General features: G+C 41.2%; 1 protein-coding gene across 1 annotated transcript; it reads right to left on the reverse strand.

Moving 5' to 3' along the window:
• Positions 1-2753: 2753 nt before the first annotated feature.
• Positions 2754-20105, reverse strand: LOC311138407 (ras-related protein Rab-18). Its single transcript, XM_084173078.1, has 7 exons — positions 19914-20105; positions 17009-17064; positions 9842-9903; positions 9342-9414; positions 8265-8383; positions 6611-6677; positions 2754-5604 (listed from the first exon to the last, which is right to left on the reverse strand). The coding sequence occupies exons 1-7, from the start codon at positions 19979-19981 to the stop codon at positions 5432-5434; spliced, it is 618 nt and encodes a 205-aa protein (XP_084029204.1). The 5' UTR covers positions 19982-20105; the 3' UTR covers positions 2754-5431.
• Between the last annotated feature and the right edge of the window lie 95 nt (positions 20106-20200).

A 20200-nucleotide genomic window follows, 5' to 3' on the forward strand; every position in this document is an offset into this window, starting at 1 on the left:
TTTCAAATCCGGAGGAAACTCAATTACAACTGAATTACAAGTCAAATGGATTTACATGGAATTAGGCCAAAGGTTCGCACCAAACATGGGTAGAGGTTTCCTACTCACCCAAGGTCAGGGATTATTAAATTATGGGGCTGCACCAGTCTGATTGATAGGTGATCTTGTAGACCAGGTACCTCAGAGGATGTGGCCACATCTCTCTGAAGAGGACAGAATCTAACTTCAGTGGACCCTACTCTACTCTAACCCTGTAAATCGTACCATTGTGAGAACACAATCTCTATTCATAAAAAAACTTCATAATCTTACAGTTAGGGATTTTGGATGACGGTTATTGGTCAGCCAAATGTTTTTTTAAATGATCACCGTAATAACTGTTAAAATAGCAACAATAACAAAAAAAGCACAAAAGGAGGGTCATACATCTCAGAGGGACCAGTTAAATAGTGAAACAAGAAGCTCCTGATTAAATACCAGGAGACAGAGTGTAAAGCGACTACGACAATCTAAACAGGAGATTTAACATAATTAGTGTGTTTCCACCTACATTGACAGTCTCATCAGTTCTGGGGCTGTTGGTTGTATTACCTCAGAGGCTTCTGGTGCAGAGAGGGGTTGCGTCCCAAATGGCACCCTATTTCCTTTATAGTACACTTCTTTTGACCATGACCCATAGGACTCTGGTCAAAAGAAGTGCACTATAAAGGGAATAGAGTGCCATTTGGGATATACCCATGGTAACCTAAGAGAGGAGAGGGCCGGGGAGCTTGGCTGAAGCTTGAGCTGGAACTTACTGACTTCAGAGGGTAGAGAAGGAGCCTGGATGGAAGGGCATTTTCCTCTACCTCACTTCAGAACGTAAACACTTGATCAGACTGCAGACGCACAGATGCCTTAGAGGCTACCCTTTTCACACTACTGAGCTGAGCCCAGCCAAGGCGAGCCGTACTGCTCTGGCCTGCTTACGCATTCAACATAGCTGCTGGAATTGTGCTGAAAAGGACAATGTGAATCAGAGCCAGCAGAGTACGGTTTGATTCAAGTCGGCACAATAGTATGGAAAGTGTAGCTTATTAGACAAGACCTGTTTCAGTGCCAACTCCCCAGTGCTCCCCTATCACTTTCACACACAACACTCTGTTCCTCCAACACTCTGATCCTCCTCATTGTTAACACATTAGCCTTAATGCCCCATGATAACAACTCAGATCTCTTCCAGCAGCATTCATTTCTTCAGGTCAGCATGGCAAAACAATTAACTGATCGTAGACCGGCAATGATCATGACAAACTGAGTGACGTCTGGGAACCCGACACCTTATGAAACGATGCCCGATGTTTCGTAACATTTTTACACATGACAGCATGACTGCTCTCCTGAGAGGCTCGTCTGAGCTAGCACTAACCCAAAACCTGTGCTAATGAGACACAGATCCACTGTTAGCTTAGCACTCACTGACTATACATTGTCTCTAACCCAAATGGAACCATATTCACTTTATAGTGCACTACTTTTGACCATTGGGCTCTGGTGCATTATATAGGCCAGGTGTATTCAACTCGTACCCTACGAGGTCTGGAGCCTGCTGGTTTTCTGTTCTACCTGACAATTAATTGCACACACCTGGTGTCCCAGGTCTAAATCAGTCCTTGATTAGAGGGGAACAATGTGGAAAATAAAGCAGTGGAACTGGCTTTGAGGTCCAGAGTTGAATTTGAGGGATATAGGGAATAGGGTGCCATTTAGGACATCGAAACAATATTATAAATACTATATACTAGACTACTAGTGTGGATTTGAGCAGTGGTTAGTGAATAGAGAATGCAATGGGATGTGGCTATAAGGTGGTAAGCAGTGGCATATATCCCTATTGGTGGTCACAGGTCAGACCTGGATTCAAATATAATTTATTTTGTTTGAGCAATTGATTGAGGTCTGCCTGGAGAGTGCAAGATGGACAGGGTTTGCGTTTTTGGAAACGGATACTATTTGAACCCAGGTCTGGGTTTTGAGGTTGGTGGTGGGTGAGCACCCTCTGGTACAAATGTGCCATCTACTTGGAAGTTAGAAATGCCTGCCTTGGCAAACCTCTATATTCTGTGTAATGAAACAGATAGATGGGTTGAGAATCAGATGAATGCTACATTATGTAGCAGCTAGGTCTCTGTTGAAGCTACAGACATTCCGTTATGTCGTAGGTCTGTGTTGGTGTTTGACTGAGACATATTTTCAGACTAACTGCCTTCGCTGAGCGGTGAGGAGAACGGAGGTTAGCGGGTAGCGGTCTGCTCTGCCAGCCCTTTCATAATCACACAGGAATTATGCACATCCCAGTCAAACCCACCGCACCAGGGTAAAACAGTTATGGCCGTAGTGGCGTTTCCTGAACCTCTGCCCAAAAGATGATTTAGATACATCACAGGTCTGGGCGCTAACGGAAGAGTCCTCGGACAGTTTTTAAACCAAACACACGTCTACGTATCTACGTCTTTATTCTGTATCTGTAAAATGGAGGAATTCAAATTCTGAAAAAATGAAACCGGCAAGGAGAAAAAAACCTCTCATCAAATTATGACATTTCCAAGTCCAACATGGTAAGTACTCTAGGTCGTTTTCCACAAAGACTTCTTGGATGAGGTGAAGTACAATTACAGTGTGAAGATCTATATTAAAGTTAATAGGATCTGCCTCTTTGTTTTACAATAGGCGAGGGCTCCTTAACTCTGGCCGGACAAGCATTCACATCAAAATCCTTTAAAAAGTATTTTATTCACTTAATACATAGGGCGGTTTATAATTGTAATATGGATACATACATTTTTTTACAATCCATACAGGAATTATACATATTTTCATAGAATTCCTAGATACACACATTCATTTACAATGTGTTTATATGCTGTCACATATAAACAAAAAAGAACACAGAACAGAGTTCAAGAGTTAAAGTCTGTTTCAATCATAAAGCAGACATCTAGTTCATTCAGGACAAATAGACCGTATAAAATCCCAACGTAGTATACTCTATAAACCTGTTTGGAGGGTTCAGGATGCAGGTAAATCTAACTAGTGTTGTGTAAGTGTGGTTGATACAGTCCAAGTTTGTGTCCAAAATGGCACCCTATTCCCTATATAGAGCACTATATAGGGAATAGGGAGCCATTTGGGACACAATCCAACTGTCTCTGCAAGTCATTCCTAGAACAAACATGAACAAGGTCAAAATAAAATAAGAATTCTCATGCAATTAATGATAATAAATAATTATTTTCTGATTAGACATACTGTAAAGGCATCTGTGTCACTCCTGCCACAAATATAGGTCATAGGTATGGCCACCCAAAACTACATTTCGCAACCACATTCTGGCACTCATGTACGGCTGGGCGGTATACCGTATTTTACTATATACCGGTATTGATGCTCGAACCGGTTTGAGTTTTTACTTTACCTTCTATAAACTGTATTTCTAGGTTTGGTTTGTTAACTCTGGTGCGTATAATGTCAGTTTTTATAGTTTACTCTGTTTGCTACTTGAGTGGTCTCTTTCCCTCTGCTGCATGCCACTAACAACACTAAGCCCTGCCCCATCACTCAAGACAGCAGTTGCTCGACCACAGAGTCACAAGCACATTCTTGCCATTCACTCTGCATGGTCAGACTGATGCAACAATGTTGGCGACATGCTGCTTTCCACAAGCGTTCTATACACTATTAGTTTGTGTATCTCACTGTCTGCAAACTACTACCTGCTAGTTTGTCTTTTCTTAGCAAGGTGTTGCTAAAATAATTTGAGTTAGCTGCTAATTCTAATCGCTAGTTAGCTGGTGTAAGCCTAGATAGGCATGTTTGTGCAACGGTATCTTATCAGAGAGGAATAGGCGAAGCATGAATATGTTGGCTAGCTAGATACATGAAGTAAGACATTTAATTAGGGTCACCTGGAAACACTGACCAACACTTTGTTTCCTACCCTGTCAATAATTCCTCTCTTATTTATTCATTTGTCATGTCAAACAATGTATTCAAGGTGCTGCCCACTATATTCCAACTATAGAATTAGAATAATCATTATATTTCCATCATTCCAACAGTTCACCAATTAACTAGGCCTATATTATTTTGCTCATATCATCCTGCATGGCACAGAGTGGAAATTATAATAAAAGTGCAGGAAATGTAGAAATTAATTAGAATGCTGAAAATGTATTTTGTTTGGAGTTTGATTGAACAGTATAAATGGAGAAAAATAACTCTGCAAAAAGCATTTGTACAGGGCTTAAGCCTCTTTCTTTAATTTCAGATTTCAATGGAAACACCCATATGACATTGTCTTTTTTTCCACCAGGGATGTATTATGAAAAGCTGAAGCTAGGCTATAGCGTTGATATTACTAATATCATCTGTCTGAGTGGCAGATTGCCTGGTTGGTCACAGCCCATTAGAACAACTAGAAACAAAACAGCAGCGTTCGTTCGTTTAGTTTCTTTTTCATAACACACACAATGGAAAGCAAACCCCCCGGTGCCTGCCAATCTGTTTGATTTATAAACTCTTCAAAAACACACTGAAAGTTTGGAGTCCAAGTCAATAAAAGTAGTAAAACTTCATTCCAGAAACTTGGTAACTATTACTTTCGAACAAAAGAGGTTTGTGGACAACAGAGAGAGAAAGAGAGACTCATTATGTGGGATTGGGTGGTGAAAGGGAATACGTGACGACTTGGGCTGATAAGACTATAAAACACAGCGCTGTTAGGAGGGTGAGCACTGGAGGATTACAAGGCTGCATGATCACACGGGGCAGATACACTGGAGTATCATCTCTGTAGCCAACACACCCTAGTTGTGCTTGCCTTGCTAAGAGGAACAAAGTGCTAAGGGAGAGAAAGTAGGGGGAATCTACATATTCAAAGAAAATACAAAGTGTTGGGAGGGGAGGGCAAAGAAAAGTCATAAAAAAACAAATTATGAACAGGTGATTTAAAAAAAATCTTTGCTAGATAAAAATAATCCCCCCATGTGCTATTCATGGTATTTTGTTTTTTCCTCACTATTCATTACCAAGTCATACACTCATTTCATTTTCTCCATTCCAGTCAGTGGACAAATAGACAGAGAGAGAGAAAGAAAGACAGGGATGACAACTTATAAACAGCATTATAGCTATGATAGCAGGAAGTGTGCAAACAGCAATGTCCCTATGAATGCTCACAGCCAGGAAGCTTAGGGTGCTGGTCAGGAACAGCCCTGCCTCACACCACACCTCAGGGGCTGATGGGGGAAATAGTCTGAATACCATAGCCTTCACAGTCCTCTTCAAAGGACATCAGCCATCAGTGTTTGGTAGGGTGTCTTTCAAGTGTTTGTGTATGTTATGTGTGTATGTGATTTTTGTATATGTATGTGTGTGTGTGAGTATGTGTGGTCTACACAAGGGAGCAGTAGCCCCCACAGCTCCCCCCTGCAGCATGGTCCTGCCCGCCCAGCTGGACTCCTCGGCTCTGCGTCTCGCTCTCCCACAGTCCCGGGGTCTGGATGATCTTCTCAACCAGCTCCTCAAACGCACACTGCACCCCATCTCGCGTCTTAGCACTGGCCTCTGGCCCACACCAGAGAGAGAAAGAAGAGGAGGAGGAAGAGAGACAGAAAAAGAGAGTGAGAGAGGAGGAAGAAAGGATACAGACATAACAACTGTCAGTGACTGGCTGCTTCTTCATCTCATCTAGCTACTGAACTCCACAGCTGCAATCGCAACGCAAGACGCTGAAAATATTCTGAAACCAGAAAGGGTAATTTTCCAGAAGATTATTTGTGCGCCTCCCCTGCGCATAGGGCCCAACAACGCCATTTACCCGTGACTATATTCATGACACAGCACAGCCTCTTATTGCTTAATTAGAATGTGCTCCCCTGTGATATAATTTTATCATTTCAACATCGGGAAGTTATTTTAGTTAAAATGAAAATAGAAATAAGTTTGAGGTTATTCAAATAGCCGTAGCTCTTGATTGGTAGAAGTTATTTCTGTTCTGATTGCTGATTGGAATAGCAAAGACATAGACAAAGAGTTCATACACTAGGTTGTTGTCTTACTTGTTGGGAAAGTGGTCAAACATTTTGTTTCTTAAAGTGGAGAGAAAAAGTAGTTGACGCGGTTACTACAACAGCCGTATCTCAGGATTGGTAGAAGGTATTTATGTTCTGATTGGAATAAATAATAACATGCATAAATAATTCAATCTTGGTCTCACTGCTCTATAACACAGAGTGTATGGTTATCATATGAAAATGATCTAAAATATGTAATACTAAATGCAGGCAAAAGCATGGTAAATATACACTAATTTCAAAAAGTCATTAAATTGCTATATTCAAATAAATCCTGACAAATTGGTCCACAAGAGCGGGGGGTTTGGCCATGAATCACTATGAAAGACGTTAGATAGAGGACAAAAAGTTAAAAATAGAACTAGGCAAACATTACAATCCAAGTATGAGAGATATTTAAAAAGCAGATCCCCTGCATAACAGTCTGCGATAACTCATGCCCCGGGTCGGGTCCGAGATGGGAGAAGAGAGGGGAATCCTCCCAGCTCCTGGCTTACCTATAAAGAGCATGGAATGTTTTCTTGCAAACTTCAGGCCTTCGTTCCTGTCTAGTTCACGGTTTTCCTAAAACAAAGAATAGTCATCTTTTATGAGGTCTGTCCGGCATACCCGTCAGCTATGGGGAATATGACTGGGCTGGGAATACAGGAAACATAGGAGTCCAGTCAGTCCCACAGACAAAGGCTAGTACACAGCATAGTACTACACAGTACTGTCCATTATGTCTACTCAAGTTACTACTACAGGGTCAACAACAACAACCAAGGACAAATAATGGTGGAAGATGAGCATGACAATAATACAACAGAGGCAGCAGGATACATTTCAATATAATGACATGTTTTAAAAGAACACAGACTTATGGAACTAAACTCAGAGAAAACATTTGGTGGAACATGTGAGTGTTTTTAAAACACTGCTGTGGGCCACATGGGCTCGGGCTGTGTTAAAATATGATGAGGGCATGCACACTAAGACCTCTTCTCTCAGTTCAGTTTAATGGGACACAACTGGATGGGGGAGGTAATATTATTAACAATACATTCCAGCTCAAATTGGTAACATACCCATGTAGTAACAATGTTATTGTAGTATTTACTGGATTACTACACAGCTATAAAATAAACTTGATGTAAAGTGTTACCCTCAAACTTAAACAGAAAGCATTCCACAAATTGTATAATGTAGGCAATAAAGTATGTGTTGACATTCTGAAGAGGGAAACCATTGTTACCTGTAAAGTATCAACTAACACATTTCTCTCTGATTCCAGACCACTCTGATCTGACACACTGTATACTGAACAAAGACATAAAACGCAACATGTAATGTGTTAGTCCCATCTCTCATGAGCTGAAATAAAAAATCCCAGAAACGTTCCATAGTCACAAAAAACATATTTCACTCAAATGTTGTGCACAAATTCATTTACATCCCTGTTAGTGAACATTTCTCCTTTGCCAAGATAATCCATCCACCTGACAGGTGTGGCATATCAAGAAGTTGATTAAACAGCATGATCATTACACAGGTGCACCTTGTGCTGGGGACAATAAAAGGCCACTCTAAAATGTGCAGTTTTGTCACACAACACAATGCCACAGATGTCTCAAGTTTTAAGGGAGTGTGCAATTGGTATGCTGACTGCAGGAATGTCCACCAGAGCTATTGCCAGAGAATTTAATGCTCATTTCTCTACCATAAGCTGCCTCAAAAGTCATTTTTGAGAATTTGGCAGTACGTCTAACGGCCTCACAACCGCAGACCACGTGTAACCACACCAGCCCAGGACCTCCACATCCGGCTTCTTCACCTGCGGGATCGTTTGAGGAGGAGGAGGGGGAGGGGGGGTGCTAAGGAGTATTTCTGTCTGTAATAAAGCCCTTTTGTGGGGAAAAACTCATTCTGATTGGCTCGGCCTGGCTCCCCAGTGAGTGGACATGGGTGCTCAGTGGGTGGGCCTATGCCCTCGCAGGCCACCCATGGCTGGGCCCCTGCCCAGTGATGTGAAATCCATAGATTAGAGCCAAATTAATAAGTAAAATCTTAGAGTAAAATCTTAGAAATTGTTGCATGTTGCGTTTATATTTTTGTTCAGTATATATATATATATATATATATATATATATATAAATAAATAAACAGACTCACCTTATCAATTTTGTTCCCGACCAGCATCTTGACGAGGTCATTCCTTGTACAGTACGTCTCCAGCTCATTGAGCCAGTTGTCCAGCTTGGTGAAAGTATCCCGTCGCGTTACGTCATACACTGAGGGAGAGATAAGAGACGAGATGCTCGGTCAGAAACATTTGATTTCTTCTGTCACCAGAAGGCTGCAGGACATACTGTCACTGAGGAGGGATATTTGACCTTTATAATATAATAATAATATAATATGCCATTTAGCAGATGCTTTTATCCAAAGCGACTTACAGTCATGCGTGCATACATTTTTACGTATGGGTGGTCCCGGGGATCGAACCCACTACCCTGGCGTTACAAGTGCCATGCTCTACCAATTGAGCTACAGAGGACCACACCTTTCAAACCATGTTTCAAGCTACCCTGACACATAACACAATAATGTGTTAAGTGTTATATAATTGAGTAGGCCTATGCTTAGGGCTGGCACTCTCATAACCGTTGGGGAACGAACAGCTGACTGAAGACTGGCTGGCCGTAGGGGGGCTGTCCAATTACTGTCATCCAATTACCATTATCCCAAATTTCATGACCGTCACAGCCCTGAGCTGTGTATCAACATAGTGAGTTACAACACTGGTCCTGGGCTTAATAGGAACTGAACTGAAGAGGTAGGGTTGCAAAATTCCAGTAAGTTTCACCAAATTCCAGTTTTTCAGAAATCCCGGTTGGAAGATTCCTAGATATCCTGCTAAATTTCCCTCCTGATTCCGGGAACTTTCAACCATGATTTCTGGAAAATCAGGGAATTCTGCAACTCTATGATGAGGAAAAAGATACCTACTTTCGTTTTGAATGGGAGCTCTACTTCACCCGTGGTGTTAACCACACTATCATAGCCTCCACATACATTGTGTGCTTTGGAGGATGTCTGCTTTAGCGTTAAGAGTAGTAAAGTCTGTTCCAGAGAGTAAGGAAGAGGACAGGACAGGATGAAAATCCATCACTGTCTTTATGGTGGCTGTCTGGAACAGCGGTGACTGACTATGTCTAAAGCGTCTGAATGATGAAGTTGTTTGCTCACCCAGGATGACTCCCTGCGCGCCCCGGTAGTAACTAGGCGTCAGGGTTCGGAAACGCTCCTGGCCAGCCGTGTCCTGCAAAACACAACCATTACAGCTCTGGAGTCTGGACCATAACCATTACAGCTCTGGACACATCAAAACACAACCATAACCCTCTCAGCTATTGAGCTCTGGACACATGTCGAGGAAGATATGGTGGTGACTAGGACAGAACCATAAAAAGTGATGCAGGACCAGGACTAAAGCCTAAAGAAACATTTGACTGCCATTTCATTGATGGTCGGTGCTCAGAATGCTGTACATGAGCGCTATCTTGTGGACGTTTAGTGAATAACATTTTAAGCAGAACTAATGGAAATTCAGCAATGTGATTATTTTCTTTACTAAACCTTAAAAAAACACACATACCTAGGAGGATGTGCATACCAAGGGCATACCAAGCCAGTTCCTTACCAGTCTGAATTTCTACTAAGTTTTCAGAGGACAGAAGAATACATACCCATATTGCCAACTTTGCCTTGTTCCCATCCACTGAAATGGTCTTCACTTTGAAATCAACGCCTGCATGAATAGACACACAAAATATCACAGATGATTTTTCATCATGAGTCGTGGTGAGTTGATTCATCACACAGGTCATATGTGCCAAGAATATGAATCAAGAAGAAATATATGATGACATGAATCAAGAACACAAACTACCTGATTCATTTAAAATGAATGGTCAAAACATACATAGCCCTACATACCACACGTGTGTCTGAACTAAACTGACCCTTCCACTATTCAAGACAGGGCCTCAGCATTGTGCACTTAAATTATGATGAGAGTCCTGATTTAAAAACAGGGAATATGTGGTTTAATATGTAAAGATAAAACAAATACTGCAGCTTTCAATAAAAAAAAACTCCACGTGACATCGCTCAGAAGTGCCATGATTCATTCCTTAAAATCCCCTCCGTTCGGGACAAAAAAGAAATTTACATAAAAATAACAGCGTTGTGCTCGTCACACTCGATGAGTAAATCTCTTCTATGGCTTCTTTCAGCGCACATAGCATGAAGCGTTTGGCTGGATGTACTGCCCATAGTTTTAGCACACACTGAAAGATTTATCAGGAAAAACATATCATTGGGATGAGGCCCCAGACAAGATCCAAAACAGAGAGGAGGACGGAGGGGAGGGGGAACGTGAAGACAAGTGGGACACACCCCTCAGCCTCCCCTTTTCCTACACCTCACAACACAGGAGATTGTCCATCATGGCCTCTTATTCTTCTCCAAGCCCGGCGGGGTTACTCCGCTACTGTCGCCAGCTGAGTAGCGCGCAGAGGAATATACATTTGACACTAAACGGTCCTGCCGGCCTACGGGCCGTGGTGTTTAGCACACACTACAGCAGTACACCCAGTGACATGATGCAGCATCTGATTGATATATCACCAACCCAACATTAACTGACCATACTACATATATTTTACAATATACAGTGTCAGTAAAATGTATCTGTAAAATGTATATAGTATGTACTGTATAAGCTGGAAGTAGATGCCTAAGTGTTGTTGTCCATTCGTTTACTCCAATTAGGGGAGGGGTAAAATAAAATAAATATATATAGCTGTGGAAAAAATTAAGAGACCACTGCAAATCTTTCTTACATCAGCATCTCTACATGTATGACAGCCATTCCATTCAAGTGTCTGTTGAATTCCAACACAGGCACACCTCATTCTACTGAATTAGGTACTGATTAGGTGATCACCTGAACCAAATCTTATTTAATGAGGAAAAGTATAAAAATCACTGCTGTGGTCATCACTATCCTCTTGCAATAGGACCAGCTGGATGGTAAAAACAGTGCTAATAGTACCTCAAAAGTAATATTAATCAAAAAATAACTATTGGCCAAAAGAGTTGAAAAGGAACGTTTTGAGTGAGGAAAAGAAGGGTTCAATTCTGTCTTTACTGGCAGAGGGATACAGTGAGCGTCAGGTTGCTTCCATCCTTAAAATGTCAAAGACGGCGGTTCATAAGAACAAGGTCAAGCAGCAGACATTGGGGACAACAAAGCTACAGACCGGCAGAGGGCGAAAACGACTCTCTACTGACCGGGATGACCGCCAACTCATTAGAATGTCACTCAACAACCGTAGGATGACATCAAGTGACCTACAAAAAGAATGGCAAACGGCAGCTGGGGTGAAGTGCACGGCGAGGACGGTTCGAAACAGGCTCCTAGGGGCAGGGCTGAAGTCATGCAAAGCTAGAAAAAAGCCCTTCATCAATGAGAAGCAAAGAAGAGCCAGGCTGAGGTTTGCAAAAGACCGTAGAGGACTGGAGTAAGGTCATCTTCTCTGATGAGTCCAATTTTCAGCTTTGCCCAACACCTGGTCGTCTAATGGTTAGACGGAGACCTGGAGAGGCCTACAAGCCACAGCGTCTCGCACCCACTGTGAAATTTGGTGGAGGATCGGTGATGATCTGGGGGTGCTTCAGCAAGGCTGGAATCGGGCAGATTTGTCTTTGTGAAGGACGCATGAATCAAGCCACGTACAAGGTTGTCCTGGAAGAAAACTTGCTTCCTTTTGCTCTGACATTGTTCCCCAACTCTGAGGATTGGTTTTTCCAGCAGGACAATGCACCATGCCACACAGCCAGATCAAGACCCTATCATGGCCAGCCCAATCTCCAGACCTGAACCCCATTGAAAACTTCTGGAATGTGATCAAGAGGAAGATGGATGGTCACAAGCCATCAAACAAAGCAGAGCTGCTTGAATTTTTGCGCCAGGAGTGGCATAAAGTCACCCAACATCAATGTGAAAGACTGGTGGAGAGCATGCCAAGACGCATGAAAGCTGTGATTGAAAATCAGGGTTATTCCACCAAATATTGATTTCTGAACTCTTCCTAAGTTAAAACATAAGTATTGTGTTGTTTAAAAATTATTCGAGGTCTGACAACACTGCATATTTTTTGCTATTTTGACCAGTTGTCATTTTCTGCAAATAAATGCTCTAAATGTTCCAATTTATAATTGGAATTTGGGAAAAATGTCAGTCAAAAGTTTGGACACTAATTCAAGGGTTTTTCTTTATTTTTACTATTTTCTACATTGTAGAATAATAGTGAAGACATCTAAACTATGAAATAACACATATGGAATCATGTAGTAACCAAAAAAGTTTTAAACAAATAAAAATATATTTTAGATTCTTCAAAGTAGCCACCCTTTGCCTTGATGACAGCTTTGCACACTCTTGGCATTCTCTCAACCAGCTTCATGAGGAATGCTTTTCCAACAGTCTTGAAGGAGTCCCCACATATGCTGAGCACTGGTTGGCTGCTTTTCCTTCACTCTAAGGTCCAACTCATCCCAAAACATCACAATTGGGTTGAGGTCGGTGATTGTGGAGGCCAGGTCATCTGATGCAGCACACCATCACTCTCCAAACAAATGATAATCCCACTAAGCGCAAACCAGATGGGATGTGGTATCGCTGCAGAATGCTGTGGTAGCCATGCTGGTTAAGTGTGCCTTGAATTCTAAATAAATCACAGTCAGTGTCACCAGCAAAGCAACCCCACACCATCACACCTCCTCCTCCATGCTTCACGGTGGGACCACACATGTGGAGATCATCCATTCACCTACTCTGAGTCTCACAACGACACGGAGGTTGGAACCAAAAATCTCCAATACTGACTCATCAGACCAAAAGGACAGATTTCCAACGGTCGAATGTCCATTGCTCGTGTTTCTTGGCCCAAGCAAATCTATTCTTCTTATTGGTGTCCTTTAGTAGTGGTTTCTTTGCAGCCATTCGACCATGAAGGCCTGATTCAAGCAGGCTTCTCTGAACAGTTGATGTTGAGATGTGTCTGTTACTTGAACTCTGTGAATAAATTATTTGGGCTGCAATCTGAGGTGCTGTTAACTCTAATGAACTTATCCTCTGCAGCAGAGGTAACTCTGGGTCTTCCATTCCTGTGGCGGTCCTCATGAGAGCCAGTTTCATCATAGCCCTTGATGGTTTTTGCGACAGCACTTGAAGAAACTTTCAAAGTTCTTGAAAATCTTAAAGTAATGATGGACTGTTGTTTCTCTTTGCTTATTTGAGCTGTTCTTGCCATAATATGAACTTGGTCTTTTACAAGATAGGGGTGGTATACAGAAGATAGCCCTAACTTGTCACAACACAACAGATTGGCTCAAACGCATTAAGGAAAGAGATTCCACTAATTCACTTTTAACAAGGCACACCTGTTAAATTAAATGCATTCCAGGTGACTACCTCATGAAGCTGGTTGAGAGAATGCCAAGAGTGTGCAAAGCTGTCATCAAGGCAAAGGGTGGCTATTTGAAGAATGTCAAATATAAAATATACAGTTGAAGTCAGAAGTTTACATACACCTTAGCCAAATCCATTTAAACTCAGTTTTTCACAATTCCTGACATTTAATCCTAGTAAAAATTGTCTTAGGTCAGTTAGGATCACCACTTTATTTTAGGAATGCGAAATGTCAGAATAATAGTAGAGAGAATGATTTATTTCAGCTTCTATTTCTTTCATCACATTCCCAGTGGGTCAGAAGTTTACATACACTCAATTAGTATTTGGTAGCATTGCCTTTAAATCATTTAACTTGGTTGAAATGTTTCGGGTAGCCTTCCACAAGCTTCCCACAATATGTTGGGTGAATTTTGGCCCATTCCTTCTGACAGCTGGTGTAACTGAGTCAGGTTTGTAGGCCTCCTTGCTCGCACACGCTTTTTCAGTTCTGCCCACACATTTTCTATAGGATTGAGGTCAGGGCCACTCCAATACCTTGACTTTGTTGTCCTTAAGCCATTTTGCCACAACTTTGGAAGTATGCTTGGGGTCATTGTCCATTTGGAAGACCCATTTGCGACCAAGCTTTAACTTCCTGACTGATGTCTTGAGATGTTGCTTCAATATATCCACATAATTTTCCTTCCTCATGATTCCATCTATTTTGTGAAGTGCACCAGTCCCTCCTGCAGCAAAGCACCCCCACAGCATTACATTTTACATTTACATTTACATTTACATTTTAGTCATTTAGCAGACGCTCTTATCCAGAGCGACTTACAGTTAGTGAATACATATTTTTTTATACTGGCCCCCCGTGGGAATCAAACCCACAACCCTGGCGTTGCAAACGCCATGCTCTATCAACTGAGCTACATCCCTGCCGGCCATTCCCTCCCCTACACTGGACGACGCTGGGCCAATTGTGCGCCGCCCATGAGTCTCCCGGTCGCGGCCGGCTGCGACAGAGCCTGGATTCGAACCAGGATCTCTAGTGGCACAGTTAGCACTGCGATGCAGTGCCTTAGACCACTGCGCCACTCAGGATGCTGCCTCCCCCGTGCTTCATGGTTGGGATGGTGTTCTTTGGCTTGCAAGCTACCCCCTTTTTCCTCCAAACATAATGATGGTCATTATGGCCAAACATTTATATTTTTGTTTCATCAGACCAGAGGACATTTCTCCAAAAAGTACTATCTTTGTCCCCATGTGCAGTTGCAAACCGTAGTCTGGCTTTTTTATGGTGGTTTTGGAGCAGTGGCTTCTTCCTTGCTGAGCGGCCTTTCAGGTTATGTCGATATAGGACTTATTTTACTGTGGATATAGATACTTTGTACCTGTTTCCTCCAGCATCTTCACAAGGTCCTTTGCTGTTGTTCTGGGATTGATTTGCACTTTTCACACCATCTCTAGGAGACAGAACGCGTCTCCATCCTGAGTGGTATGACGGCTGCGTGGTCCCATGGTCTTTATACTTGTGTACTATTGTTTGTACAGATGAACGTGGTACGTTCAGGCATTTGGAAATTGCTCTCAAGGATGAACTAGACTTGTGGAGGTCTACAAAAAAAAATGCTGGGGTCTTGGCTGATTTCTTTTGATTTTCCCATGATGTCAAGCAAAGAGGCACTGAGTATGAAGGTAGGCCTTGAAATACATCCACAGGTACACCTCCAATTGACTCAAATGATGTCAATTAGCCTATCAGAAGCTTCTAAAGCCATGACATAATTTTCTGGAATTTTCCAAGCTGTTTAAAAGGCACAGTCAACTTAGTGTATGTAAACTTCTGACCCACTGGAATTGTGACACAGTGAATTATAAGTGAAATAATCTGTCTGTAAACAATTGTTGGAAAAATGACTTGTGTCATGCACAAATAAATGTCCTAACCGACTTGCCAATACTATAGTTTGTTAACAAGAAATTTGTGGAGCGGTTGAAAAACGAGTTTTAATGACTCCAACCTAAGTGTATGTAAACTTCCGACTTCAACTGTATTTTGATTTGTTTAACACTTTTTTGGTTACTACATGATTCCATATGTGTTATTTCATAGTTTTGATGACCTCACTATTATTCTACAATGTAGAAAATAATTACAAATAAAGAAAAACTCTGGAATGAGTAGGTGTGTCCAAACTTTTGACTCGTACTGTATACATATGGGGGATTGGAAATTATGCAGACAACTACATTGATGATTTATCTGCACTATTAAAGCTGATCTACCCCCTAAAAAAAATATATAATAACTGACCATCACTGCAGTGCAATAAATGTACAGTAGGGCTTCTGTGCTGCAGACTAAACTCTTTATAGGCGACCTGAAAGTTCCTGAGTACTTCTGACAGAATCTGGAACAGAACAGGCAGGCAACTTCACACAACACATAGGTCCTATAAAATACGTCAGGTTTCCGTTTTCTCCCAGTTTTTTTTGGTTGTCGCTTTCAAAATCACACTTTTTAAAAATAGAAAAACAACACAATTGGATGTTCTAAGTTCACAACAATGTTTAAACCACATCAAGAGACCACTTTTGAGGTCTAGGAAAAATCTAACACATTTTGTGTGTAGTTACCCTTTAATGCAAGTGCACACCAGGAAGAGACTTATTTGGTTAGTGGTGTTTCTGTAGCACTCATGTGATTGGTTTGCCAAACAGAATGGCCACTGGATTGATGCAAATAATAATCATGATATCATTCTGCCAGGTTACTTTGTAGTTAACATTTAATTGAGAAGGTTTTTGGGAAAGCCTTTCCATCTCTGCCAGAAGGATATCATTAGCTTCATCGCTAACGGCTACACAAAGTGTAGACATACGCGCGCACCACACACATACACAGACAAGGGCATTCCTGTGCCATTTCAGAAAGTTGCAAGAAAATACGAGTCACTGATGTATTTTGTTCATGTCTTATGATTAACTTGGCAAATTAATGCATTTCCCCACCCCAGTAGTAATCAATAGCGCAACGAATTTGGAGCCTGTCTTGCACTTCTTTCACAAAGTCACTCCTGGTTGTTAACCATCTCAAGGCTACCTGAAAATAATAATAGGGGTATCCTTGAAGAGTAATGTTTAATACAGTTTGGAATTCTGATATCATTTGCAGATCCGTGAAGGAAAGAAGAAATTATCCTTTTCCCAAACCATGTATTTCACCACCAGATGAATGAAATGTAATACTCTCTAAATTCTAAATAGTTGTGATATTATCTATGCTTTTGGTTCAGAATACCAGTCAGTGAGTACAAGTTACACAGTTTTTATTCAACCTATAGGCAACCCAACTTCTTTTTCTCTCATACAGTAAGAAATTACTTACCTATTGTTGCTGCTAATTCCGGGTCAAATGTGTCATCCGTGAATCTCAAGAGAAGACTGCAAAAAAAGAAACAAAAAAGACATTAACAGGGAACTTGATGAAACATTACCATGTCTCCTCTATAGCCGATACAACTGACAACATTTTATTTGACATGTGAGTCAACACATATACAGAGTTTTTAGAGTAGGCCTACATAACACATTTGAAACGAGGGCAAACTCCACAAAGTCAAATAGCCAAGGGAACTTTCACTGGTATTGTACAGTCTGTGTTTGGTTTCCATTTGCCTAGATATCACTAAATGAAAATCAGCCTTGCCCTGGGGAGCTAAAGAGTCTCCCGACCCCCCCCCCCCCCCACATTGGTTGTGGTATTATTAACCTAGGTCTATTTATCGCAAAATGATTGGATATGAGCACAAAGGCCTACATATTCAACACAATAACAACCAGACATTAGATGACATCATTACTTGCTGCATGGTCAGAGGGTCAGGGTTCATTTGTGAGTCAATAATCAAGTGCTAGGAACTAAATCACAGGGCTAATGATGTAGCTAATCCTTCTTATTTCCAGTCAACCCAAACACAGATAATAGCCTACTGCTCAAATGTTCTTATTTAACCATACTCTAATTTCCTCCATCCATATTCATACGAAATTGCTTTATCAGATGTAATGTCAGAACAATGACTGATCATTGTTTTATGTCTCAGTAGCAATGTGGTTAGCCTAAATAATAGCACAATAGCAGTGCAACAGGCCAATTTGTCTGGTAGAATGAAACCTCTATTCGCTGCTTGGGAGATTTCGAATGATTTGAAGACCTAGGCAGAGAGGGGGGATGGGGGGGGTTGAGAATTACATTTACGTCATTTAGCAGACGCTCTTAACCAGAGCGACTTACAAATAGAGAATGAGATCATGTATTTATTTAATCAAAAAATATATACATAATGTCAAATATGACCATTGAGTCTAACCGTATGAAATTCTAACAATACTTAAAAATGCAAGGTTGAGGAAACACTAGCCTTGGCCCACATTACTCATACCAATAGTTAGACTTACTGTATTCTCATCAAGAAATGGCATTGATTTTTATGAGTCTATAGTTACCTAAACATTATTTGAAAAAAAAAGAAAAGAGGACAGTATACTGAAATCATAGCATTTCATTGTCTGATAGGCAGTAAACCCTACATAACTGATATTGCTAAAATACTCGAGCAAATCCTGCCAAACACCAAAGAGATCATAAAAATTGTTGAAAGGGCTTCAAATCTCATAAACAAACAATTCGTCCCTTGTTGCAAAATGCAGTTTGGGAGTGTCTCTCACCAGTCAGGTGGAAGGAATATCTAGTTGTTGTCTACCTTTGGGTCGTTTCTTCAATCAAACTCATTTATTTGATTATTTTGAGAAAGTGAAGGCTGGCTGGTCTGGACCAAAGGCCTTGAATGAAAATTACATCTGACTACTGGGTGCAGTAGTCCCCATGCTGTAGTAATAAAGCATAGGCCTGCTATGTGATGGTTGAAGGCTCACTCAGACTAGCCCTTGATCAAGACTCTCAGTTCCATTACACATAAGAGTCATTGGAGGAAGGCATCTTCTGAGTTTTGTTAAGATCCCTGACGCTCGGCCTGAACATTAACATGCATCGCTTGCGGTACGGTTTTGGAAGCGTAAGGACCTTATCTTTCATATTAGCGAGATATAATTTTCAACAACAAAAATAATAGTTACATTGATTCACACCTTGATAGGGTTAGTGTTCCCACATGGCCACATATCCATGTTACAGCGCTTGTTTACGGAAAACAGACGGAAGACAAGAGGCGACCACCTTTGCTAATTAGCTATCTAGCATGCTCTGAACACCTGTGTGTAAGCGTAACTCAGGAAGTGTAGCAGAAGTGTAGTTTCGTATGGATCTTTTTTTATTTGAAGGATTCTTTCTCGCTGATGAAAGATACGGGCGATATGTTTCTAAAGCCATTTCGCAAGCTATGATTAATGAAGTTTCTAAACATTATACCTCAGCATCGGGATTGTAGTTCACATGAGGACGTCGTGGACGAAGCTAATGGCTGAGAGCTGTACCGAGAGTTTAAGAACTAACGTTACACTCAGACATACCAGCATTCTTTCTAGCGGTCTAAGAACCAGAGCCAGAGATATACACAGCTTGGTAACTATAGTAGTATACTCGATGTTGGCACCAACCATTCCATGACAATAACATTCTACTTTGCATTATTTCTAGAATTTATTCTTGGAACTTATGGTACCCATCAAGATTCTATTCTCAGTTGAGTTGGCCAAACTCTTTAGCTATGCTAAGCATTGGCCAAACTCTTTAGCTATGCTAAGGCATTGGCCAAACTCTTTAGCTATGCTAAGGCATTGGCCAAACTCTTTAGCTATGCTAAGGCATTGGTCTTGACTCATGGCATAAGAATTTGTATCACTCTCTCACAGCTAAACCCTGCTGTCATATTGGAGGCAGGGTTGATCACTTCGCTGCCACTTTTCCTAATAAAGCAGTACTGAGTAGCCTAACGTTAGTTATTTGTACTGAAATCACGTATAATGATGTGACTACTAAAGGCAGATCAATACAACTGTGTGAAAATAATTACAGCCACCCTAGTTGTTGTTGTTGCAACATCTCCACAACGTTCCACGCAGACAACGTTGTTAGCTAGCTGATGTGGCATAGCAAACAACTGTGTTACATTAGCCTGTTCGCTGTGGTCCCATAATAACATACATTCATTTTTGCTTTGTTGACAAGCTATCTGCTTAACTGACATAATATTGGCATTTAATTATTGGCCATGTTTTTAACGAGACAACTTCACTCAACTAACGTCAGCTAGCTACTGTAGCTTTCTTACCTGGACTTCCCAACGCCACTTTCTCCAATTATTAATATTTTCAGTGTTGTCAAAACGTCGTCTTCCATCTTCGTATTCTATGTATAGCTGTAAAAATACACCCTAGAAGAGTTTGTTTGTCAGCAGGGGAGCTGAATGATAAGACAACCAACATTGGATACTTTCTCACACTTCCGGTTGCCTTGGTAGACTTCCGGTACAATGTTGAGCGAGTTCTTTTCTTTTCAAAGTTACACATCTACTAACTTTGCTTAAGTATCAAACTGCTTTTCATAACAATATAGTTG

The sequence above is a fragment of the Coregonus lavaretus genome (assembly GCF_964263955.1).
Source record: "Coregonus lavaretus genome assembly, chromosome: 2".
NCBI classification, from domain to species: domain Eukaryota; kingdom Metazoa; phylum Chordata; class Actinopteri; order Salmoniformes; family Salmonidae; genus Coregonus; species Coregonus lavaretus.

Bases quoted from the DNA above. Each gene is read 5' to 3' on its own strand.
- LOC311138407 (XM_084173078.1), bottom strand. From the start codon at position 19,981: ATGGAAGACGACGTTTTGACAACACTGAAAATATTAATAATTGGAGAA. The intron at 6,678-8,264 runs GTGAGTCTGTTT...TCTTTGTTTTAG, and splicing joins TCGGGAACAAAATTGATAAG to GAAAACCGTGAACTAGACAG. The intron at 5,605-6,610 runs GTAAGCCAGGAG...GGTGTGGGCCAG, and splicing joins ACATTCCATGCTCTTTATAG to AGGCCAGTGCTAAGACGCGA.